Source organism: Parus major, chromosome 12 (genome assembly GCF_001522545.3).
Source record: "Parus major isolate Abel chromosome 12, Parus_major1.1, whole genome shotgun sequence".
NCBI classification, from domain to species: Eukaryota; Metazoa; Chordata; class Aves; order Passeriformes; family Paridae; genus Parus; species Parus major.
Genome location: NC_031781.1, coordinates 9,294,681 through 9,321,414, shown reverse-complemented (window position 1 = coordinate 9,321,414; position 26,734 = coordinate 9,294,681). Strand labels below are relative to the sequence as shown.

General features: G+C 41.3%; 2 protein-coding genes across 3 annotated transcripts in view; one reads left to right on the top strand and one right to left on the bottom strand.

Moving 5' to 3' along the window:
- Positions 1–26,734, bottom strand: part of MGLL (monoglyceride lipase) — a 101,961-nt gene that overhangs the window by 64,854 nt on the left and 10,373 nt on the right. The window lies entirely within an intron of this gene.
- Positions 19,803–26,734, top strand: part of KBTBD12 (kelch repeat and BTB domain containing 12) — a 32,276-nt gene continuing 25,344 nt past the window's right edge. Inside the window, exons 1-3 of the mRNA XM_015641012.2 lie at positions 19,803–20,872; positions 21,822–22,092; positions 25,231–25,381. Coding sequence (XP_015496498.2) covers positions 19,803–20,872; positions 21,822–22,092; positions 25,231–25,381 — 1,492 coding nt within the window. The remainder of the gene's footprint in view (positions 20,873–21,821; positions 22,093–25,230; positions 25,382–26,734) is intronic.

Below are 26,734 nucleotides of genomic sequence, written 5' to 3'. Positions count from 1 at the left end.
AGGAGTAGGATGATGGGAGAGAGCACAGCAGCCTGATGTGTAGCTCTGACAATAGGGAAAGGGAACAAGGAACAAGGACTTTCTTTGCAGTTAGGCTTTTGTTCCCAAAATGAATTTTTAATGGATCCCATCCTGTTGGCATGCAAAGGTAAATAGACTGTATGAGATCTTCCTGCTCTTGTTGACAACACTATGTTCCTAAATTGTAAAGTAGTGGTTTTGTTAGAGAAGTAGATTTGATAGGCTGTGTGTGCTAAACCATTTGGGATTCTGCTCACCAGGACCACAAAGTGAATTTTTGCTGACAAGAAATAGGAAAAAATATTTCAGAGGAGGAGGAGACAGAATAATAAAATGTATTAGGAGTACGTGGTTATGGAAGAATTTGCTGCAAAACCAGAAAAATGCTGGAAGTTATAGTAGTCAGGGAGCAGCTGGAGAGAGCAACAGACAGCACAAGCAAGTGAACATGTGGGAAATGATGGGAAATGAAGCATGAAGAGGAAGAGCTGGAATCAAGTGAAAAGCAAAGAAGCCAATGCCACTAAAGCTGTCAGTTTAGAGTAATTAATTTGGATTTGCTCTTCTCTTTGGCTGGTTTGTTTTTTGTTCTTTTTTTAAAAAATTATTAATTCCTAGATGGAGTCCAGTCATTCACCTTTATTTATTTCTGTAATCTGCCTTTTCTTTCCTGTTTCTATTCCTGAATAAGACATGTATGGGGGCAGGAGTGGGGGTTGAGATGAATTGTTCTCATTTTCCTGTAAAATATCTATTTTAATGTCTTGCAGCCAGAAAAGAAGCTTGGTATCATGCAAACCAGGCTGAGGAAGGAAACACTACAGGAAAATATTGTATTGATCAGGTTAATCTTAACAATGTCAAGAGGAATTATAAGTGGCTCAAGATTGTTCTGCAAAATTCTACAGCCTCATGGACCTTCTCACAAATTAGTATGAAATGGAGAAAGGTTGAAGGGTAAGCACAGGGAATACATGAGTATCACAGAATTTTTTTGCAATTTCCACTGATTTACTTCCACTGATTTGTTGCCCCTCAGTAATCTTACCTTCCCCAGTCAGTCGGAACAAAATTGTTTGATTAAGCTACAAGTGGTTTAATACCCCTAGATGTAAACTATAGACAAATAATTAAGTAGTTTTCCCATGTAAATAAAAATAATTAATGGTAAAAATAGTCCTAACTTAAAAAAAAATATACACTTAAAAATATAGTAATTGAATATCAGTTTCAGCATTTAAAACTAATGTATTAGTTAATTATTAAGGAAGATTACCTATCCTACATAGATGCTAATTTGAGAACTGGTTGTTTTTAATTATAGAAGCAATATCTATTTTGTTGGTGCTTGTTTTGGGTTTTTTTAATTAAAACCCCACAAGATTATTAATACCAGATTCTGAGACAATCTTCATATGAAGAGGAAGGCATCTTCCAAAGGCAGGAAATTCAAAATGAGAGTGGAAATTCTACCCTAGAGTTTTTTTTCCATAGGAGGGATGTTGATGGAGTTATTCTAGCATTTTGCTTGAGAATAGCTCTGCCTTGGGAAAGAACAGGGTTTTCCAGAGGTCTGGAAGTGCACAGGCTCAGCAGTCTCTGCTCAGTTCTGAGGGCACTAGAGAGCACAGCCTCAGCTCTGCTGGACAAGGGCATTGCAACCCTAGCAGAAAACCCTCAGCTGGCTTGGTTTGGGTTATTTTTATTCATTCTACCCTTTATTTAGAGGTTTTCTTTAGACATTTGTCTCTTTTTTAGCTTTGCAATTTCTGAATAAAAGTTTCCTGTACTGGTATATAATTAGTCCAATTTTCCCTCTGGATTTATTCACATCACTAGAATGAACTTCAGTGGTTCACCTGAAGGGAAATCCTGACCTTGTCAATATGAGCACAGACAGCTTAAAGATTTTTTTTACAGAATGGCATTGCCTTGCATACAGCCACAGTAATGTTCATAAAATGCTGGTCACCTTGGCAGAATAAAGGTTTTGGGGGCAGAAAACATAATCAAAAGGAACCTGAAGGACATGGTTCAAACCTTTGAATTTTAATATGCATAAAAATCAGAGTAAGATATAAATTTTCTCTAGCAGGAATTATGGTCTCAGTTTTGAGGAGTACCTGACCATTTCTTTTCTCACTTATATTCCTAAGGCTGACTGCATAATCCACTCTACAAACCCAGCATTATTGCACCAGGGCTAAGTGCTATAGCCAAAAGCTAGCACTACCCTGCCATGGTTAGAGGAGTGCTTTATTTTGGTAGCTGCACTGGAAGCATTGACTGGAGAAGGATTGTTATTGTGCCGCTTGCTTTTCTTTTTTCTTTGCAATTGACAAAGCATCATCTATCATGCTTTGCATTCCAATTTTTCTTTGCACGTTTTCTAGCTCATCATAACATAATTATGTTTCTGTTTCCTTCAGCCAGGGGCCAATACTTTCTTTTACTAAGACAACAGCTGCACTGCACAACCTTGATGAATCCCCATAAGGGTAAAATGAGTCTGTGGTGCTTGTTTCTGCCTTGGCAACCCAAATGCTCAAGCTCTTTTTTTGTGACAAATGCTGTTCTAAAATGCACCCAACCCCGATGCTTTCATAGCATTTCTCAAAATTAGGTTCTATATTGTAAATTAGACTTTAAATATTAAACATTCTGTCTTATTTGTAATTTTAAAGGCTTCCTTTGTAACATACGGGAACTGAACTGGCTGGTTGGGTTGGATAGTGGCTTAGCTCAGGTGACTTGTACAGAAGGCATAAACCTGAGAGATGGGAGGAGGGATACTGAAAGGATGGAAGCTAGGATGTTACTGGGATCATTCTATAACAGACCATGTTCCTGGTTCTGGCTCTCAGCTGGTTCAGGACCTGTCACATATAAGGTCGTGTCCCTGGTCTGTGTTTGCCATTGGACCCCTGCCCTGAGGCACCCCTGTGTATTGTTAAGTTTGCCATGCCCCTGGGTCTTGGGAGCTTGTCCCCAGAACGTGCAGTTTCTGTGGTTTGTTATTTCACCATCATTAAAGTACTTCAGGAACTCCATCATTCCCATCCCTCTGTTTTGCCATGCCTGCCTGGCCAGATTGAGCTCAGAGTCACAGTGGGCCGACTGTGACAGTAAAATCTCTGTTTATGGTGTTTATAGGTTATAGACTCTGGGATGGAATTTAGAAGGTTGTAGTTACTGATGTGAAATTTGTGTTTTGAATGAAATTGACTGTATGTGCGACAATAAGCACAATCTGAAGGTCTGTTTTATGTCCCTAAAAAGGATCTTACAGCAGCTTTCATGATACAGGTGAATCATTTTCTTGATTACAGCCTCAGCTGCTCCAGCCACACTGTGACATAAAGGTAATTACAGAAACCCCATCTCTGAAGGGCATTAACTGCTAGTGATGGAAAAAGACACACAGTATTTTTATTATAATCAGCTGTGGATATATTTTATTTAACTCTAATGTCATACTTTGAAGTTGAGATTTTAAAGTACTTCAGAAAGGAAGAATGATTTTTGTATTTTACATGGGAGAAACCAAGGCAGAGAAAAGTAGGGCTCAATGCTGGAGGCAAGCTGAGGGCAGAATCCATTCTTAATGCTCCTGATTTTGTTTACCCAATTACTAACTCCCACCTCATCTCAAAATCTATCCATCAGAGCTCTGTGTACAGTGGAAGCAGCAACTTTTTCAGCCATTGAAGATTGCCAAGGTTTGTAAATATATGGGGTATTTTGGCCTGGACAAAACCACAGCCTGGACAACTGCATTCTTCAGGGCAACATTTTCCATACAGTTTTGCTTTCTATCCTGTTGTTCTGGTGTTGTTACTCCTGATACCATCACTTGAAGATTGTTTGTATTTATACATAAAAATTACAATAAATCTGTACATGGAGGCAAGAGTTTAACCGATAATCAGTCCTATCAGCCATATCTATGTGCTCCATGATTTAAGGACTTTTTGGGATACTTGAGAGTATTTTGGTTCTGTGATTGTTCTGTCCACCACACTGGACACTGATGCAATTGTCTGGAGAGAAATTAGATGTTAGGTGTTGATGGGAACTCTTCCTGCCCAGCCAGGGCCAATTTCTCGCAATAGTTCTGCTGTTGATAAATAAAGCAGTGGGCTGCTTATTTTGGAAAGACAATGAACACATGGCTCATGAGAGGAGCTTGCCTTGTGCTCCTTATAATCCTGAGGAAAATTCTGGCATATTTCACTCAGATATGTTTTAGCTTTCTTTTTCATCTACCATCAGTTTCTTTACTCAGTCCACTCATGTTCAATGTAAGATGTGCATTCTCTTTCTGATTCATGTATAGTAATTACTTCCTAACATCTGCCTAACAGATTTTGTAGGAAAAGTAACTCTTCAAATATTAAGAAAGAAAATTAATGTATGAAATCTTTGAAATCTCTATTACTGGGGCTTGTTATCCACAGCTGACTGGATTAATTTCCCAGCCAGGAAGCTGCTTCAGCAAAACAGTTACATTAGTTATTTAACTGGAGGCCTGATCCTGCTCTTGCTCACACTGATGCAAAGCAGAAACAGTACCAGAGAAAACAAAAAATATCCCTAGTGTGAAATACACATTACAGAAAAAATAAAGCATTGTGCTATGGAACAACAAAAGAGCTGTAGCAGATACTCTGCCATCCTGGTATAGGTGTTAGGCAGGATCTTGATGTCTTGCAGATACCTTATCCCAAATACACTGCTAGCTCCTGGGGGGGTTCTTTTATTGTGATAGCACAGGGTGACCAACAGAACTAGGGCCCAGTTGTGCTCAGTGTTGTGCCTTAATACCATGAAATCACATGTGACCTATTTGTACTAAGCACCAGACTCATTACTGTTTGCATCTGGTTCATAATTGTTCCCTCTCAGTTATTTAATTTTTACAGTGTCTGCTCCAATTACTTTATACCTTCTAGGGCAGAAAAATGCACTCACTGTTTTTTTTCCTAGGCTGAATTAATGCACGTGGTAATTGACCTAGGGGTACACAGAAAGGAGAAGTCAAATGAGAAGCATTGCAGTGAAAAATGGGACAAAGCATCCCAAAGCATCTCCTATGTAAGATTGCAATGCTTCCTGGACAATCTAAGGACACGAAGGGATGGTTACCAGAGCCTCATACGCTTTAGAGATTTGTCTTCAGTCCCCAAGGCCATCAACACCCCCTTATTTATCTTATTGTAAATTTGTAGCATGTACTGTTAATAACATCAAAAGTTACAGTGTCTGAGAGTTCATGCCCCCAAACCTCATCCTGTTTCCTCCCACACAAGTTATCTTTGTATCTTGGCTACAGTTGCTGACTGTCATGTAGCAAAGGTACCTGTGGTTTTGTTTGTGCTCTGGAGTCAGTGGCATCTGCAGCTGCTGTGGACTCAATGTCAGTTCATGTTCCTGTTGCAGACCCATTGGAGGGGATTCCTGATCCCCATCTTGCCCACAGTACCATGTTCTGACACCAGCACGTGTTTAATTTCACTTGTTGACTTTTTTGGGTACATTACTGAACCTCCACTGGAGTTACAGTAAGTTTTTTAATGGAAACTAAGGTCTGGAAATGCTGCCCTTTCAGACACAAAAGGAAGGACAGCTCCTGGATGGAGATATCTACGTGAAGCTCCATCATTCCTAGACCTTGGGAGGTTTGAGGAAGAGGACAGCAGATGGGAAGCTGTAACATTCCGCTCCTAAGCTGGAGAGTCCCTCTTTCCCTCATGTGCTGTGAAATATGTACAAGAGGCACTGACCAACACATGTAGCCTCAATCCCATCCCGAGACCTCTGCTTAGTGCCCCAGCACTTGCAGGGATGGGATTACAGCAGCAGCTATGCTTTGGTTTAAAACAAGGACAAATCCCTAACCATTAGTTTTGTGGGGCTCAGTCTGGAATGAGACAGGGTTGAGACCAAGCCAGCCATGACTGCTGGAGCCCAAAGCCTCCCTCTGCAGGCAGCCAGACATGTTCCCCAGACAGCACCCGGCAGTGCAGATCTCTGCTGGGGCTCATCTGCCTCCTCCTCTGCGCCCAGTTTCAAATCTCTTCAGCAATATGTTCTGTAACAATTAAGGATTTCTGGGGCAACTCCATTAAGATCAGAAAGATATCCTTCTGTTTTGAAATATGTGAGCATGAATGATTCATTCAGAACAGCACCCCTCGGCCGTTCTTATCTCTCTGATGATCAAATATATTTTTAATTATCAATCAATCTGAGGGGATTTTTTTCACCAGACAATATCCAACCGTATTGTAAAAGCCATTTGGATTGAGGCAGAGAATTTGGCAGCAAGATAGGGAACATTTGGGCTTTCAACACTTAGGAACATATGGAAGGAGGTTTGGAAGATTGCCACATGGGATGTAGCTTGGAAGATGCTACATTTCTTCATCCTTTTTTTCTTTTTCTGAACAGAAATAGAAGAAATTTTACCTTTTTTGAAAGATCCTAATTCCTGTTTATTTTGTATGCTGCTTTAGGATAAACCACTATGTTCAGCTGCAAGGTTTGAGCAAAATCAGCTGCATGTTTATGGGCAGCTGTATGTGGGCAATTAAAAGAATGGTGACATTGCAGATATTTCCAAGTTTTTACCTCTTAATTCGTGAGAACTTTCAGAGGTGAACACATGAAGCTGCAGCCTCAGATCATGGGGTGAAGGAGGATATCTGTTTCTCAGCCTGTCAGGATGTGCACCGTTTACTGAGGGCTGTGAGGGGCAGGCCCTGCTGGTCCCTCCTCCCTGCTCCTGCTGTGACCATGTGTCTCCAGCCACCCAGGGGTGGACAGACAGTCCAGGCTGTGTCTGGTACAGAGTTTCATCACGTGGCTTGGAGCTTCAGCACTACATTACAAACCCCAGTCACCTTTGGGACAGCACGGGAATGGGAGAGAGAGACACACAATGTGTCACAGGCTGGGGGGCTGCAGCAAATGGAGAATTTATTGGAATACACAAACATGGATTTGCACAATTGGCAAGCAGGCCCTGCAGCTTAGTAAATGTTAATTAATCTCCCAGACTGCTAGGAAATCATTATCCTGGTTCAGCAATGAGACACAAAGACCAAAGGGAGTGGCAGGGGCTTGTCCTGAGTAACAGAGTCAGAGCAGACACAAGTGCACTCTTCTTTGGTGTTCTGAACAGTAAACCACCCAGCTGTGGCAAGACTGCATCTGAAGAGCAGAATGGAGGCACCTGTGGCTTTTCCCTCAATCCCTGTCTCCAGTAGCTCAGCTCAGGCTCAGTTCAGCTCAGGCTCAGCTCAGCTCAGGCCCAGATGACTGCTCAGATCTCCTTTCCTTGAGAGATAAGAGCAATGGAGAGGAGGTACCTGCTAGCTCTGGCTGCAGCAGCGAGCTGGTAACCAGCCTGACTATGTATTTCACTTCTGGGAAATCACTCAGACACTGTGTTTTGGTTATAGTCTGAGTGTTTCTTGTCCACAAAGTCATCTCAACTTTTTATCTTGCGTTTTCCTGTGATAGTTTGTTTCAACACTTGCAGCCAAGTAACGACTAGACAGGGCAAGTTCCTACTATTTCTTTGCTAATGGGATACCAGGGGTCACTGAGGTATCTCTAGGCGAGATGAAGGCTAAGAAGATGATGTCCAGGATCAGGAAGAGAGCATGGAGGGGTTACTGACAAGAGCAGAGGAAGGAGAATCTCCTCCAAATGTATTCAAAGACCTGTAGCAGTAGCTTTTGAGTACTGACCACATAAATCAGAAGATGGGAAAATCCCTAAATCATGTGGATGGGATTTGTTTTAGAGTTATATCTCTGCCTTTCTGAATAAAACCTGGAAAAGATTGTGTGAGCTTCAATTATATTTTTAGCTTTACATACAGAGGCTGCATATTTATGAGGCAGCTAAAATTTGCTTCAGAATGTTTTAATATTTTGCTTCTCACAGAGCACACCTTGATGTACATTAGTTATTCCTATTTTCTGTGGCCATAATAACCCCAAGTTCTGCTGCTTTGAGGATGTACTTCCCTTAGTTTCAGTTTTGGTGTCCATTTGGAAGTCTTTGGACTCCAACACAGTTACAGCAATCATTTTCTTAGAGAGATTAAGGAGCAATAGAACTAATGCACAGAGCAACCTTTCCAAAAACCCATCTAATTACGTGATTCTTTGCATATCTATTCCCATCACTACTGATGTAAAAGGAGAAAAAGGACTCTCCTATCAGCCTGTTCCTGTTGTCTGATTAACTGGCAGCTATCACAGCTCTTCTTTTTCTCTGTTACAGTTTCATTTCCAGAAGAAAAAGCCCTGATGGATATTGAGCCTCTGGATTGTGGCACCATTGCAAATTAAATGAGGTTTCTGTTTATACCAAAAGGCCGGCACTACCTCCTTAATCAGGCTGTCTGTTCTTTGGAAATCAGCAGATATTTTGCCTAAAAGCACCCAGCAGTGCAGTGTAACTCAGTAATAACTGTTTATTGGGGCTCAGGAGGGAAACCCCAGAAGAAAAACTCTAGGTGCAGTTATAAGCACTGGTGAGTGGTTGACTTCGGGGGGTTTCTTTTGCCTTCTGTTTTAAGATTCCCTGAACTTGATGAAGGCTCTTTCATTTAAAAGACAGAAAGACCTACAAATTAAGCAACATCTAGCTCCTAATGTGTGAAACTGCAATTTGCATACATCATGGCAGCTGCTGAGTTAGTCCTTATTACCTCTGCTGGAGTGTTAATTTAACCACAACTTTCTCATTTATTTAAATGGAAAAGCAGCGGGTTGCTGGCATGCCACATTATCTGTCAGGCAACCTGGGAATCAGTTGACAGAGCCAGAAAGAGATTTCAATTCAGAGGGGCTGCAGGGTGCTGCCTCCCGGACCTGTGGTCACAGACAAGCTCCAGATTGCCCTTGGCCTGCTCTAAAGGTCAACAACTACAAGGGAAAAAACCCCAGATCAATATTGTATCTGGACTGTCAGAAGAGAATGGATAATACAATTAAGTTTAAAATCTCTGTATTTCTGATTTTTTTGTCCCTATGTACCCACACTGGCACTGTTTATACAGATTTGATAGCCAAAACACCATTACTGCCTCTGACAACAAATGGTTTGTAGAGCAGCCACTGTAATGTGGTCCAGACCCACCCAGAGAGCTGGAGGCACTGGGGCTCTCTGCCCAGCCAGGAGATGCCAACGCTGCCCACGCAGGACGTGCTGGGAGCAGGGAGCAGCTGTGGCACGAGCGGCGCCACTGCCGTCACCCAGCGCTCTGGCTGAGCCTGGAGACACCTCCACACTCAGCTGATGCCACATGGGTGAATGAACACACCAGAACTGCTCATGTGGGAGGTAAACATGAGACACCAGTTGCCGAAGCAGAGGCTGCCCTCACTCTGCAGGAAAAGGAGGCTGAGGAGCCCTGAGAAACTGCTGGGAGATGAGAAGAGCAGTGGCCATCCTGGGGAGTCACCCATGGGCATGGGTCACCAAGCATGAGGGTCTCCTCTCCCAAGCCATGATGATGTGCCACCATTTAATGACACAGCTGTGTTTTTCAGAAGAGAATGAGGTTTTGCTCTGAGCCATGCCAAGAGCGACAGAGATGGGCTCAGCTGAAAACCTTGGCTGCGATGTTTCAGTGGCAGAAAAGAAAAACCATGTCCTGATGCCCACCAGAGTTTAACTGAGCTGATGTAGGTCTCCTCTGAAGTTCAGCTAGAACTGACAGTGACTCATGGTCCTGCTCACGGCAAAGCTTCACCCATGGACACTTTGTGTGCACCCACCCACCAGAACAGGTGTCCTCTGTTCGGGTGAAGTGTGAATGTTCTGTAGCTGTTCTCAAAGTCTGGGCTGTGATTAACACACACTTGGAAACTGGTCAGACTTCCTCATAAAAAAAGGGCTATTTTCCCAATAAGTGAATCATTGAGAGTTGAGATTTAGAAAGGAATGTCTTTGCTCATGCAGCACCAGCATGCACTGTACGACTGCTGTCATGCAGAGACTGTTCTAAAACATTAAATTCAACACATATTTCCTAAACACTGATATATTTGCATTAAATGTGCCTTTTCTGTCTCTTTTCTGTCTCTATCAGTGTCTCAGATGCCTACTCCTTCTTGTTGTTTTACAATACACTGAGCTAAAAGATCACACATTTGTTGAATTATCACAGATACTCTTCCCTTTGGTATTAGCTTAACAAAGTTCAGGAAAAACTTGTCTTCGCCCACATCTCAGCCATTCATTTTTATAATAAAAATCACCATGACAACAGATAATGATATCAGAATGAAAGGATTATGACTTAATTACACGAAGAAGGTGAAAATAGGCTTGGTTTATGGCAGAAAAAGCTTTTAATTCCAGCAAAAATATGGGGGGCACACACTCCATTTGTGACATCATGAAGTGCTGCTGAGAGCTGCCCAGGGGTTGCCCCACTGCATGACGGGGTGTCCCAGTTAATTCAGTGAAGTGCAAGAGAAATACTTGTTATTTCATGAGCAATAAAGAGAAATTTGCCTTAAAAGTGTTAGTGTTTTTGTGAAACAGGCTCATTATGGAAATTAGCAGAGGAAATGCACCCATAAAGGAAACATAATTATTATTATGCTAGTGCACTGGTTTCATATAAATAAAATTAACTACATAAATGCTCCATTGATAACCAGCACCAAGCTATAAATTGTTCCAAGTTAGAGGAGAACAGGGAAATTTACAGGATATGGTCCATTTTTATCACAGCTGTGGCATTTCATCAACACACTGTTCTATCTTGGCTTCTGTGAGACCTGTGGTATCAGATTGGGTATTTTTATTTCTAAGATAAATCTGAACTTTTAATAAGAACAATCTGGGAGTTTAGACAACATATATCTTTGTAATCTGGTCTATTGAATTCTCTGATGAGAATAAACTTTCATCCCTGGGATTTTTTTCCTAGTTTTGTTCACAAATGCTATGAAATATGCTTTTAAAATAATGTACTTTAATTTTCCCTCTAAACCCAACAAACTGCTATTAGCAGTTGAACTTTTCTGCATGCTTCCTCTATGGCTTTTAGAAAAACTGAGTAATAAAATCATCAGACTAAAAATCTAGATAAGGAAATACATTTCATTTTCAATTTTCTCAGAAGCTATTACAATCAATCAACCAATTAGCATGGTGAATAAATAAATTAATGCCATTTAAAAAAGAACATTCTGAAAACCCCTTAATGTCTTTCTCAACTAAAAGTATTGGCTCAACATTAATCAATTTTATAACCCTAAATTTTGCTTAATCTTTTTTCCATCTTTGCTTAAACATATGGAAATAAAAATAGTGTATTACGGCCCTCCCTGTTCCTCTTTAATTTTCAGAGTACAAGATGTATATCAGAGGAGCACCACTATTCTAGACCAATTTAGTGGATCTGTTTCTGATCTACACCAGCACAAACAAAAAGATAGCCATAAAATATGCAGCTAACACTTCAATTTGGTCAGCAATCCTTCTTTGGTGTACAGCTCCAGCTCTTGGGGGTCTCAAAGAAGGGCAGGAGGATCAGTTTGGGGAAATTTCTATCAGCTATGGAGACAGTGGCCCTGGTTTTGGAACTTACTTGTATAGGGCCAGCAAGCAACAGCACCTGCCGTGGTTGGGTATCCACAGCTCAGAGGTAGGTGAGTGTTCCTGGGCTGGAACTGCTCCAACCACCCAGGATCAGCTTCCACACAAAAATATGCCTTGTTGTGTGTGAGTTCTGTGGGGGACATGACTCCTAAAAGTGCCCACCAACACCAACTGTGGCTGCAGCAGCCCAAAGAAGAGCCTGGTGCTCCCTAGCACAGGCAGCACATGGACAGGGGCAAGGAGAACAGCTCCAGTGCCTGTTGGCTGTGTCCTAATGTGCCCCTGTGCCTGACATTAGAGCAGCTCCTCATCCCAGCTGGGAGCCCAGTGCAGGGCTATTTATATTCTGGCACCTCACTGTCACCAGAGCTCTGTGCTGCTGTGTGGGAGCTCTGCTTCCCTCTCCCATGCCCTCTCCCAGGCCCTCGCTGCTCCCAGCGTCGGAAAGGTACATGCAAATCCCATCCCCACTTGGAACAGGAAAGGGGAGGGTGTTTGGTGTTGGGACAGATGAGCAATGTGGGATCACCAGGGCCAAGCTTGGTTTGGGTTGCTGGGTGCATGGGAAACTTGTGGGCAGGGATACCTGAATGTTTGTCTTGGGGAACCCTTAAAGGAGGAGCAGGAGCTCCTTACAGTGGAGCACAAGCACAGGGCCAGCAGCAACAGGGGGAGGAGGCTGTGGGGACCCACTGTTGGTGCCAAAACTGAGCCCTCTCTGTTCCTTACAGTGCCTGCTGTCCACTTCATAAAGGAATTGTAAGAGATTCATTACAAAGTTAGGATAGGAAGCATTGATCAGCATCAAACTGGGGGTGTGTTTGCAGCTGTATGTGGTTTATCAGCAGTGTGGAAACAGGATCAGAAAGTGGATACAGAAATTTCAATGCCTGAGGTCTGTGCTCGGTGGGGAGATTTCAATACTCCACAAACCTGTAAACATCTGGACTTACTTCCAGATAGAAAGTTCAGAGAAACTCTTGCCTCTTCCATCAGAGTATCTATACATGCCTGGGACTGATCCCTGCCAAAGGGATGAACATTTTCAATATGAGGGTTCAGTAGGGATTGCAGATTTAGGAGATATTGAATGTGTGTATCAGTGCAGGGGGCATTTTGGAGGTGGTGTTGTGTGCTGCTGCCGTGGGTTGCTCTGAATTTTCCTTTTCTGTGAATATGGACATACCCACATATTTGCTTGGTAGCAACTGAAATTGGAACTGGAGAAATTCTGTGGTAAGTTTGGATTTCAACAGTAACGAATGGAATCCTGACATCAAGTTATAAGGGTTTACAATTTACACTTTATTCTAATCTCACTGCTGAATGACAGGGTTAGTAAAGTTTTTACATACTAGCATTTGCTCACCAGAGGGATGCATGCTCCAGAGTGATGTAAATATTAGCATTTAGAGTTGGCAATCTTTTGTAAAAATGCAAAGAGAGCTTAGTTTGCACAGTTACCAAGATATGTTTCTTCTAATTGTGATACAGTCCTGTTTACATTATATGATATAATTGCTCTGGAAAGTGAGCCTTTCCTATACTGGCCAGAATATTTGGAGAAATGCAAAAAGAGAAACCCCTAAGGCCTTTGTCAGACTGCTTAAAGAGCTGCTGAAATGCATTTTAGAAATACATTTTCCTTCTGCTGGCATCTGTCATTGTAAAAAAACTTGTGCATCCTCCTTCTTTGAATGAGCACGTTGCCATTTCTGTTAGTTTTTATATGCAAGAAAAGTGATCTGCATATGTGAACTGCAAAAGAAATGGGCTTGGTATGTATATCTTTAGCTTCTATTCTTCTCATACAATTAATGCACATAACTGGCTCAGATTGGGGTTTTTGTACATAGATGTTTGTTTGTTAACAGAGCCACATTTTTCTACCTAAATTGTGGGATTCTTTCCACTGACTTCACTGAGCTTTGAACCGGATTAAGTCAGGTGAAGGCACATTCGAAAAGATGGCCCATATGGTCTTTCATTTCCAGCTGCTTTGATTTTTTTCCCATTTTCTCATGAATCTATAACAGTTTAAAGAAAAAAAAAATATGCCTGTTATTTGTTGAGATAGGATCAATATTAATCCAATCCCACATCTAGGCCTCTGTCTTGGCAGTAAACGGAGCTCAAACTGTCAAATCTTCCCAGAATCATAAACTACCCAAAGGCTTTGAAAACTGATCAAAGCATCTGCAGGTCTCCAATGGTCAATCATGCTCCCAAACACAGTTTTTGAAGCTTTGCAGGCTGCTTAAAAAATCTTAAAAAATCTCCCTGGTAGGTACCAAGTTTCTCCTAGCTCAGAGAACCTTACGGAGTCCCATTTTATTTTTATTTTAAATGAAGAGCAATGCAATGAGAAGGAAAAATGAAGCTTCTGCAGAAAGGCCAGGCTGTGTCTGTTGCAGTCTGAGTGGAGATGACTGCAGGCTGAGCTGGAGTGGGATGCTTGGAGCAGCAGGGATGCAGGGGTGCACACAGGGGAGCACAGTACAGCCACAGCTGCCGACATCTCCAGAAGCAGCTTGTAGGTGAGCAGCCTGTCTCCCTGCACTGAGAGCCTCCTTTTGCACTACTTGTAGACTGTAACAAGCTAAGAAAGCTCCCATGAGCCTACCTAGCAGCACATCCCAGCAAGAACTGGTTTCTGCTTGGATATAGTGAGAGTTCAGAGTGCCTTGACTCAGGCTTGTCGGTAGCAGAAACTAGGAGCCACAGGTATGGAGGGAGAAAAAAAGTTAAAATCTCTCTCAGAAGGATTGTTAGACTTTATCTTCTATGGGCCAATGATATCATCTGATTTGTAGTGTTAGTAGTTTCAAAACTTCAAAATTTCTCCTTCTCTGCCATAAATCAATTCAGATTAAATAAATAAATCAGTTCAGATCACCTGAACTGTACCTGCCATGGGGCTGATCCTGGGAGAATGAGAGGGCTGAGCAAGGAGGGTTCTTTCTGTGAGTTTAATAGAAGGTGATCCCATCATCTGGCAAATCTTTCCGAATTCCCTATGCTATTTAAAGCTGAAGTTTTAGAAGCGATGCAGACATTTCAGTTCTTACATTGCACAGTGAGCTGAAGAAGGAGTTGGACTTTTAACTTAATTAGATGCCTTTGAAAGCCTCAAAATCCTAATATTCTAAGTAATTGGCAATGGACTGATATGGAAAACTTCCAGAAGGGTACCCTGGCTGCTGGTAGCTCCAGTGATACTCGAAACATATCCACACATTGAATGTATAATTGTTACAGAGTACCATCTTTTAGTCACACTTAACTGTGTGCCCATATGAACATAAATTTCCTAAAAATAATTGGTTGTTCTCACACTTAATGTTCTGCCACAAGTCTGTATATTTTATCTGGACAGAAGGGATGGAATTAATTCAAGAAATCATATCTGAGTCAAAGAAAGTAAGGATTCCCTGAAACTGTGAGTGACCTTTTCAGCAGAGATCTCCAGTCACAGAGTAGAGATGCTTCCCAGTCTGACCATCAATAACTATAATTTGAATCTGCTTTTTCAACCAGTTGGGCACCTAACTGATGTTGGTTTAGTCTGTGGATTTCATCACAATTTGTCACATACGACCATATCAGTAGTCTTAAGACGAAGTATCTAATATGTCCCCTATTATCCCTGAAAAAAATGAAGAAAATTAGATTGGATTGACACAACTTGTTCTTGATAAATAGGTGCCATAACTGCTTTTATCACCTTGTTACCCTCTAAATCCTTATAATTCAATCACATAATAATTTCTTCTGGTGCCTTTCCAGGTGTCAGAATTAAGAGAATTATTCCTATTATCCTATAGACATAGTAATATCTATAATTCATTAGAAGCTTCCTTTATATGTCTTATTTTACCTTTTCCTTGTATCAAGATTAGCATTATTATTTTCAATTTTTGAGCACTGTGGGATCTTTTGCACAGTTTAAAATCTTGATCTTAAATGCCAGCACAGCCTTCATAATTGAACTCTCAGATTATAGCGTGATAATCATCTGGGCGCTGATTTCTGCCTCACTGTGGCTGTCAGCCAAATGTCATAATGCATACAATTAACAGATTTCCTTCTCAGCTTACTGATAACAAAGGAAGCACAAATAATTTATAGGCAGAGGCACTGGTTCTTTGATGTGATTGAACTCTGATCCTTTCAGCACCTGAAGGGAGGCCGCCTGAAGGTAGGGCAGCCTCATTAAGGCAAAGAAAAAGAGAAAGAAAAGCAGGGGGGGAAGAGGAGGATGCAGGAGGTGCCCCCCACGCTGGGTGCTGTGACCTCTGCTGAGCCAGGTCCTGCAGCTCCCACCCTCCCACCACGACATGGAAACAGGAGATTCCTCGGGAAAAGACAAAAAAAATCTATGTCCCAGACAAAAAAATACAGACAAAATAATGTCTCTAATTACAGGGTAGCTTTTTTATTCACCCCAGAGGTTGGGGGAAATTCCTGATGAGCTACTTCCATCTGGTTTACAGTCCCTTTGCACTGGGGCAGTTCAAAGAACCTACAGTGTAACTGAGAATTGAGGACAGCATTTATTTATAGTTTGATAGCCTCATAAAAGCTGGAGAGCTGAGCTCACAGCAGTGTGCTTATTTATGTTTTAAACTGCTCATGCAGCATGCTACTGCCTCGCAAAGTGTATGCTGGAGCTCCTGCATACCATTATATATGGCTCTTCATAAGGTTCATGGCACAAAGGCAAAAAAAAAAAAGGTGAAATTAGACTAACTAAATGGTTGATATAATAATTAAAGTAGCAGAGAGTACTAGAGAAAAATTAATAGCTCACCTCTCAAATAAAGTAACATCCAATGGAGATTTGCACCTGAATCCATTTTTCACAGTAGAAGAAAAAATTATTCCAAAATTCTGAGTAAGGCATAAACTTTCAGCTCCTGGTGACATTATAAAGGATTTGAACCTTGCGCTGGAAGTTTTATAATGAGAACCCAGCCTCTGACACTATCTCAGAGCAGTGTCTCGCTGCAAATTATATTTGTATCACACTTATCCTCTCTTTTACCATCAATGTACCATCTTTTTCCCTCTGTAACCCAGAGGGAAGGCAAAGAAGTACTGTTTCATTATTACCCTTTAATAGTCTTTCCAGTGATATAAAGGAGAATATTAATATCCTTCCAATGACCTCACCTAAACACTGCTAAAAGCCAGGAGGGAAGTGACAAGTTTGCAGCTAAAGCACAGAGATGAATTTCTGAAGCTAATGAAAGGATTTCACCCCTGGGTTTTAATCCTGTTTCTCTTTTAACCTTTTATCTTCAGTTTCCTCAGCTGTAGCACGGAGCAAGTAAACTCACATGCAAGTCAGCAGCATGATTTTGTTTTTTGATACAGTTCAGTCAGGAGCTGGCTGTGCTGTCAAAGCACAGAGGTAAAGAAGGTGTGTTCTGACAAGGAAAAGTGAATATTGTCTTCTTGCAGGTGTGAGGTAACCACTCCCTTCCTACAGCTCTGCCTGGGGAAGCAGCACTGCAGAACTTACTGAGGTGGGTGAAGGCAGGTTGGAGGGTTGCAGTGATCCTGCCTGGGTGGTGCAGACTCTGCACAGGATGAGAGGATGGCTGGGGATGGACCAGGGCCAGGAGAAGGGGGCCACCCATCTGCTCCCAGGCTGCTGTTGCTGCTGGGGAGGGCACCCAGAGCAGACACAGCAGCTTTGAGCTGGCAGAGGAGACCACCTGCCCTGGGTGCAGACGGGCACTGCCCCTCCTTGCCTGGCAGTGGGCATGGGCCTCGTCCATCAGATTATTAATACATCAAATAACACATAAATGGCTGCTGCTCTTCAGAAAGCTAAATTAACAGCAAAAGAAAACTTAAAAATGCTCAGCAAAGGAAATGAAACCATAACTCAGTTCTACACACGGCTTCTTCTTGATCTGTACAAAAGTCAGGGGGAAATGGTGGTGATTAATTATCTCACTTGTTCTTTACATTAAAAATACACATTTTGACCATTATAGAAAAGCTGGGGGATGCATGAAGTTCTGACATCATAAAAGAGAAAGGAGGGAAGTTGATAATTTTGAAGGAAAAGTCATGATTAGTCAGATTGTGAAACAGGATTGGCTCTTGTTGGTGCTTACTAATACTTTCATACAGCTGGAGATGAGCAACCTGGTTCAAGACACTACAGCTCATCTTCTTTAAGATGTCTGTGCTTGTGGTCTTTGAGATGGTAACCACAATTTCTGAGGTATAGGGAGGCTCTTTTATCAAAATGAAGAGAAGATCAAATATTAAAAAGTGATAAAATAACACTGGGGGAAACAGTAAATGTCTAATTGCCATATAGGATAAAGAAAAGAACATCTCTTATCTCATGAAAGGCTTCTGCTGACTGTAAAGGCTGCTCCACAGGCTGTCGATGCAGGATTAAGACTCACGTTTTCTCAAATGCAGTATTTCATTTCAAAGGAGACAGGAAAAAAAAAGTCTAGATTTTTAAATACCATCTCTGTATTTTTTGTACTAAACTTACTGTTTTGATTGAATTTTAGAAGTATCATAAGAAGAGCTCAGAGCTTGGCCCACATCCAAATGTTAATGTTTAATCTTCCAAATCCCTTTTTAAAATCTGGTAATAACCTAGTTTCATTTCTTACATTTGTTGCTTCTGGTTCCATATTAGGAATATGGAAAGAATTGATCAAATCAAGGAAATGCCAATCTTCAAACATGCTTGGCTTTTAAATTAGAACTCAAAGTGAGGAATCTACCTGACTTGTAGGATGATGAATAGTTCCAAGAGCAACTGAACAGCTAAAAGAGTAGGTTTGAGTTTGGTGATAAAGCTGTAGATTTCCTTTCCACCTGGGAAATAACTGTAATATTTTTAAAGATCTATCTATCTAAATCTGTGGAAAAATCTGGACTGCTTGCAAAAAATACCTTCAGAGGAATTTCAAAGAATTTCATATACTCATTTTTTATGTTGATACGTGTTTCTTTACTGAAACTAAGAGTTTGTGCTGCCAGGATTTGAGAAAACCAATTCAATCTGTGATACAAGCCCTTGATCCTGCAAATATTTAAGCTGCTGAGGAATGTTACTAATTTCAACAGTCTCATTAAGCACTATGTAGCATGTTTCCAATGTGTTTCAAACATGGTTATACCACAGCTTTAGGACTTGTTCGTGTACTGGTGATTCATGACACAAGTCCTTAATGCATTTCTAGAACAGAACTCTCTCATTACCATATTACAGCCAAAAACTGTGATAAGGACTGGTATTCCTCAAGTGGTGGTAAATGTCATTCTCCCACTGAAATTCTACACCTGTACCTCACATTCTGCAGAAAAAGACTCACAAAAGGACCTGTCTTCAAAAAAAATCCAACAAAAACCAAACAGAAATGAGACCACAAATTTCTTTTAATTCCCCCCTCATAAATAGAACTGGAGGGAGTTAATAATTACAATTTAATTTAATTTAAAATGTCACTTGAGCTTACAGTGAGTGGAACCAAAACTGTGACTCTGCAGCACATAAACATCCTGCTGAGGAGGACAGCTTGAAGGCTGGCCTCTGTTTACAGATCCTTTATCTATTCCAAAAGAAACCAGTAGCAACTCTGTAGAAACCAGTGACCTTTGCTTTGGTATGAGAGAGAAAAGAATCTGGCCAGTTGGATCAAGTGGCTTCCTGTCACTTCACCACCAGTCTTTGGGGGTAAAAGCTGCCTCTACCCATAACACTGTGTTGACCTCTCAGCTCAATATTTATAGGCTCTCTATCATGATCAGGGAAAAGAGGGAGGATGCAGTTGAAAAAGGCTACTTTGAAAGGAAGTCTGTAATTGTCTTTAAATAGTCACTGAACTTGGGGGTAGGTATTCAGTACTAAAGGTCATTTGATTTTTCTTATATTTTGTCTTGGAGGCCTTGAACCTGAGACTTCACCATAATTTTTGCACGATTTTTATACATTACTGGTTCATATCACACCATATAGATGATGAACTTTAGATAATTACAGAAATATTAATTTGCTCAATAGTTTGTTCTTATTGGACAATATTATGCTTCTATCTCTAGAAACATTCCCAATGAAGACCTTGAGTTCTGAGGATATTTACAGAGAGGAAGTTTGGAGATCAACCATGAATCCCAAGGCGGAGGAGAAGAGGAAGCAGCGCCATAGCTTGACTTTATTGGAGCAAGTAAAGCGAATGAAGGAATCAACACAGATAATCGATGTGGTGCTGGTTGCAGAAGGTGAGAAATTCCCCTGCCATAAGGTGGTGCTGGCTGCCTTCAGTGCCTATTTCAAAGCCATGTTCACGTGTGGCCTGGCAGAGTGTGTGCAGAGGGAAGTGGTGCTGCACGACGTCTCTGCCGAGAGCGTGTCGGTGATCCTGCACTACATGTACAGCGCAGAGCTGCGCCTCACCAACCACAACGTGCAGACTGTCGCCCTCGCTGCCTACTTCATGCAGATGGAAGAGGTCTGCAATGCGTGTCAGAAGTACATGATGGACCATATGGATGCTTCCAACTGCTTGGGCATCTACTATTTCGCAAACCACATTGGGGCAGAAGATTTATGTGACCAAGCGAGGAAATACGTGTATCAGCATTTTGCTGAGGTGAGCTTGCAGGAAGAAATACTGGAGATCGAATTCCAGCAGCTGATGAATCTGATCAAATCAGATGATCTGAATATTTCCAGGGAGGAGAGCATTCTGGACCTCGTCATTAGATGGGTCAAGCACAGCAGAGAGTCACGTTTAGAACATCTGGTTGAGCTCCTCAAGCAAGTGCGACTGGTACTTGTCAGCCCCTCTTTTCTTGTGGAAGCCCGGAAAAGGAACACAATTATTCTGTGCAATTCAGAATGCAATGATATGTTTGAGGAAGCACTGAAAACCATCCAGCTGTCCAGCCACCCTTCCCTCAGCCTGCGATACGGCATGGAGACTACGGACCTCCTGCTCTGCATCGGCAACAACTCCCAAGGCATCAGGTCCAGGCACGGCAGCTATGCAGATGCCAGCTTTTGTTACGCCCCTGCCACACGAAAGACTTACTTCATTTCCTCCCCAAAGTATGGAGAGGGTTTAGGATGTGTTTGCACTGGTGTTGTCACTGAGAAAAATGATATCATTGTGGCAGGCGAGGCAAGCGCCGTCAAAATGTCTAGACAAAGGACCAGGAACATTGAAATTTATAGGTGTGTACCCTCTGTCAGAAATCCCCTAATTATTTAAAAATGTTAAATCTAAATAATGTCCCTGGGGACAAAAAAGAAAAAAGACCATTATACAAAGCATTTTTTATGTGATTTTTTTTTTCTTAGAGATTTTGAATATTTTAATCAATTTGTCATGACTTATTTTCCTGGCTCTGAGTTATATACATAGAACCAATTCTTGATGCCTCTTCTCCTGAAAAAATGAGGAGTTACTCTTGTGGTATCTCTGAGCAAATGAGCTCAATTAGATCAATGCATGTAGATTTTATATTCTCCTTACCCAAATCTTAGTAATTTCCTTGGATATCTCTTTTCTAGGTCATTAGCAGGGGGAAATGAGCCAAGTGAACTATTCAATGAGCCCAGTAACACAGAGAAAACATGCTTCTCTGTTGATGCTGATGAGAGTTGCTTCATAGATTAAAGATAATGATTGATAGCTCAAAAACCTCATTCTGTTTTTACTCATATCTTTTTCAGATGCACACATTTTAAAAAAAAAACCAGACATTTCCTGGATGAAAGATAAAATTTTAAAATGGTGACAGCATTTTCAAATGCAAATGCCTAAATCTGAGGAAATAAATTCATAGTGAGGCAGGTGAAGTGGCTTTCTTTTCAGCAGTATGGAGTTCTCACTGCTGCTGCTAATTTCAGCAGAAACTGTGATTGAGCAGCACATGCAGAAATAAGTGACTTCTTACTGAATTAGGGTCAAATATCTTTGAAAGGACACCTAGGATTCCTCATACTAAAAATGTATGATTTTGCAAGCATTGGGCTTGATTTTATAATTTCTTTGTGAAGGAGAGAGCTCCTCTAGTCACTGTACAGAGTAAACACTGACAATTAAAGGGGGTAACATCTCCAAACAGGCTGATGGGACCTGAGTGAACCAGGGCATTGACAACTCTGGATTTTCCTACAGGTACCAGCAGCGAGGAAACCACTTTTGGCACAGTCTGTGCACCACTAAGCTCCGTGAGCTCTACGCACTGGGCACTGCCCACAACGACCTCTATGTAATAGGAGGGCAAATGAAAGTGAAAAACCAGTACCTGGTCACAAACTGTGTGGAGAAGTATTCCATGGAGCAAGGCACCTGGAGAAGCACGGCCCCTCTGCCAGTTCCATTGGCCTGCCACATGGTGGTGACAGTGAAGGACAAGCTGTACGTGCTAGGAGGATGGACACCACAGGTTGAGAGCTGTGCCCCTGTACTCGGCTTCTTTTGTGCACTAACAAGAGCTGTTGTGTCATTCTACAGTGCTTCTTGCATGGGAAGATACATCAGTGATGGCAGGAGAATGAGTTGCTCACATTCCTATGATTAAACATGGTCTGTAGGAAAACCTAACAGGGTGAAGAAGAATAATATCCATCTATGCCATCCTCACTGTAAATACCAGCTTCAGGAAGGGCAGTTTTTATTCACAGAGATATGGACAGGCAAGAGTTTAAAATACATTTCCTTTGTTATAGGTTCCATCCTTCCTAGTCCTTATTTACCATCCTCTTAATTTTTCTAGATATAATAAAAAATGGCATTTAATCATACAGGGACCCTTAACCGTGCCCTGTTTTTAAAAAGCATGTACACAGGTACACTTCAGGGACAGATTTATTTATGACATTTAAAGTTCACCTCAATTTCTCAGGAAGGTTTCTTGGTTAACTAAAGTTAATTTATTTTATTTTCATTGCATTGCATTTTAAATGAAAAGTCAAAGCAGTCTCTGGGAAACAGAGTCCTTTAACCAATCTATTTATTTATTTCTGTTGCATTGCTTGGCTATGTAAAGTTTTTACAGGGATTTTCAGCAGGGCCACAGATACATGTTCAGTAGTAGAGAGATTAGACAGGGCTATGTTACAAAGAAGATGGATGTCAAGGGCTGTGCTCATTCTCTCTAGTTGCTCCCAGTGCAAAATAACTTTTTTTAAGAGTCTAGCCCACTTTTATTTATTGCTTTGTGAATTTTAAGTCTGAGTGCTCAGGGAAAAGCCCACATTCACTTGACAATGAAGTGGAGCATCTGTAACCCTCGTTGCAACATGTTCAGACTGTCATCACAACTCAATGGTTTCTGTCCTCTTGAAATAAATTATTGTTTAAAGTATTTAAAAGTGAGATGCATTCAGCTAACAAGACCTCCACCTCTCTGAATATTTTGAGTGCAGGAGTCCCCAGGGAGGCAACAGAAAGATCAGAGAGTATTTCTGATACAGAAACAACTGTGCAAGGGTATGTCTTATGCAAAGAACTAAAATATGAAAACACTTAACGTAGAAACAATGTCTGCAAAAAAAAAACTTGAACTGAAAGATATGTCATATAACAAAGATAGATGTTGAAGGCAGACAACCAGCTTTGTTAAGCTTTTTTCCAGAACAGATTGTGAGAGGGAAAAGTGGCTTAGAAGCACAAGTCAGGAATGTTGAGCCAAGAATAATTTTTTAAAACCCACCTAAAGTGGGTACCTGCCTACCAGTACTATCAGTAACAGTGCATGGGCGTCTGAGTTTATATAGAAATAGGTTTGAGATGAGCAGATTAACAGCAATTGATCAAAACCCACAGCTTTGTAAGATTATGGCATACCTGCACAGACCAGAATAAATTAGCTAAAGCTCTCAAAAAAGTGCTTTAAGACCAGCACTAGAGAGTGCTGAATTCTTCTGGTACCATCTATCCTCTCCCTGACAGATGCAGTGATTGTATATGTGGGGTTACCACAGCTGCACTGGGAAAGCAAAAGAGCTGGCCAAGCCAGGGGCTGTCCCTGTGCTGGAGCAGCACTGAATGTTCTGTCAATCCTGAACAAACACTAACAACAGCATTAACAGAGTGCCCTAAATGCATGTGTCCATTACAGGACAGAGATAAATACATGTTCCCTTCCCATTCAGGCTTTGTAATTGAAATAAGACAAGACAAAGTCAAGCCAGGACATAAAATGACAGCTTAGGAGGGCAAGGACTAGCTCACAACAGCGTTGCTCTACTCAGCATTGGTCTGGCCCCTGATGCCAGTGCAGTTAAAAGCCAAAGTGACTCCAGCCTTGGTAACTGGGGACTGTTAAAATGGAAGAAAGTGTTTGGTGAGGCTGAGAGGAAGATTTCAGATCTTCAGAGAAGATCTTCAGAGAAGGGCTGCTGGAAGTTATGTTTTCTGTACACAGACAGAACAGGGTGCACTCCAAAAAATGAGGTTGCATGTGAATTTGCAGCGTGTCAAGTGGTGTCTTCTCCTAAGTACATGTTTAGTCTGTGCTGAAAATACACAGCTTCCAAATACCCCTCTTTCAGTGAATAAATTAGTGTTTCACACTTACCACAGAGAAAGAACATGCCCCGGGCTCTTACAGGGAATAACCAAGGGGCTTTATATTTACTCTCTAGTTTGCCTCCTATCTTGTCCATGACATTAGTGTTGGAAAGGTCTTTTGGAAAAAAAAAAACCAAGAAAACAAGGACACATGTAACACCATCACAAGCAAGCAAAGCATTTCTCTCCTTCTCACTCTCTCTATGTGAAAACTTTCATCCCAAAATATTTCAGAATCCTCCCTCCACATCCTACTGCTAACATTCAAGGGTGTTGTACCCAGAAAACAGGATCTGAATTCCCTGCATTGTATAAGACAGGCAGAGAAGGGGGAAGAAGATTAGAGAGAACAAGGGGAGTAGGAGTGAGTAGAAAAAGTGTTATGGCAGCAAAGATATAGCAAGGGGGTTGGGAGCTTATAATGAAAACTATTGAAGCTACAGCTGTTGAGCAACATCACTGTGGATGGGCTGACTAAATAAACATGCACATGTTTATTAGGATAAGATAGATAAATAAATACATATATATATATATATATATATGACTGAGAAAGGCTGGCAAAGTACCTGACTGAGACTCATGGTATAGTCTGAGTAATAGTGGAAAGAGATTTCAGCATTTAGCAGGAATAAAACAACAGACTGGTTTTCCCTCATTTTTATTAGGACTGTAGAGCAGCCTAACAATAATATAATAATCTGTACAGTGGAAGGGGGCATGTTCTTCCAGAGCTGGGAACCTTAACCCTGAATGTACTGTTAGTACCAAATCCTTGGCTTTATTCCTGCAGGATATAGATAGCCTCTTATTCCTTTGCCTTCTACAGCAGGCTCCCAGCCACCAGCCATGGGTGCTGCTAAACCCTGGGGAGTACAATCCCCTGCAGCTGTAATCGATGTGTTTATGCTATTTATCTGCCGAGCTGTCTGCTGTGATTAATTGCCTGCAGGCATGTGTGGAGGGCTCCAAATGCTGTATTATTATATGGCTGTCATATTTCATACAGATGGATCTGCCTGACGAGGAGCCGGATCGATTAAGTAACAGAACGTTTCAGTACGACCCGGGCCAAGACAAATGGGTGGAAAAAGCTCCAATGAAGTTCTCCAAGTACCGCTTCAGCACAGCCGTAGTCAACGGGGAGATTTATGTCTTGGGTAAGAGGAAACAGATTTTTAACAGATAGCACCATGACTTTTTCTTCTTCCCAGCAATTTGCCTTTGTGAAGTGAAATATCTCACCCTTTGTTACATACCGTAGGACAAAGTACCTCGTACTAAATGGAGAGTATTTTTCTAAAGTTATTTGTTCCCCACATGATTTCTTCCTTCTGTAATTTATGTAGATTAAATTATGTGAATGTGTAGTGTTCTGGATTTGAGAAACAAAGATACTTCACTTTTTCAGACATTTTCCTTTGGGGTATCAGTGTGTGCCATGAATAACAATGAATTTTAAAAAGTGAGTATACAAGTCTTGAAGCACCACTTCACAGGTGAGCAGTGAAATGCTAAAGATTATATGTAGCATCATGAAGGAAAGGCATAAGGTCAAAGGAAATTTTGATTTCCCAAAACCAACATCATGAGTGTCTCCTGATAAAACTCAGTGAATTCTTCTCTTTACCTACTTCAACACAGCATGCTTTTTTAAAAAAAAAATCTAAACATTTCCTTTTTTCTAATTTTGATTGAATCCTTTCTGGTTTTGCAAAACAGTACTTTGACCAAATCAGTTCATTAATCTCCTACCTACCCCAAAATCTTTTGTCCCTTAGTGTGGATAAATATATGGCTGGAAAATTCTTGGAGAAGCAGGGAAAAAAGTTCATCCAGTCAATCTACAGGTGGGCTGTGAGTGATTCATGCCCTTCTATGCTCCCATGGTGTCATGGGCAGCTTTAGGCATGAAGAAAGCAGAAATTCTATCAGGACCACAGGACATTTCAATCCCTTCTGCTTCGAACTGTCCCTGCTCACAAGCTTATCAAAGTCAACACAAAAATACAGAGTTGTCAGCTTAATACACCTCCTGTATCAGGGTGCTCTGGCTTTGTCTGGGTTGTTACATAGCAGGGATAAAGCAGAGTTTGTTCCTGGGTCATAAAACAGAAGGTGCTTTGTGGGGGGGATATGCAGGGAAGGTGTCTTTGAAGCAGAAGAGTCAAGTGTCTTTAATGCTGCATTTGTCTTCTTTTAGAGAAACTTCTTTCTCTTAAGTGGTTTGAGAGAGGCCCATAGGTACAACCAGGAGGAGGGGTGAAAGAAGCCCATATGGAAAAGTGAGTTTTGCAAACAGAAAGTCATGTTCCTCTTGTCATAGGTTAGTGACAGAGAATGTCGGTGTGCTGTTAAATAATGAGAGTGTTGGCTACCCAGGTTCAAAGGTGCTTTGCAAATGTGGAGAGTTCGTGCTCTGTAAAAGGTTAAATACATATAATTATTTATACTGGCACTGATGCTCTAATGGGGCAGTAGAAGCAGCTGGAATAGCTGGGAAGAGAAGAGCA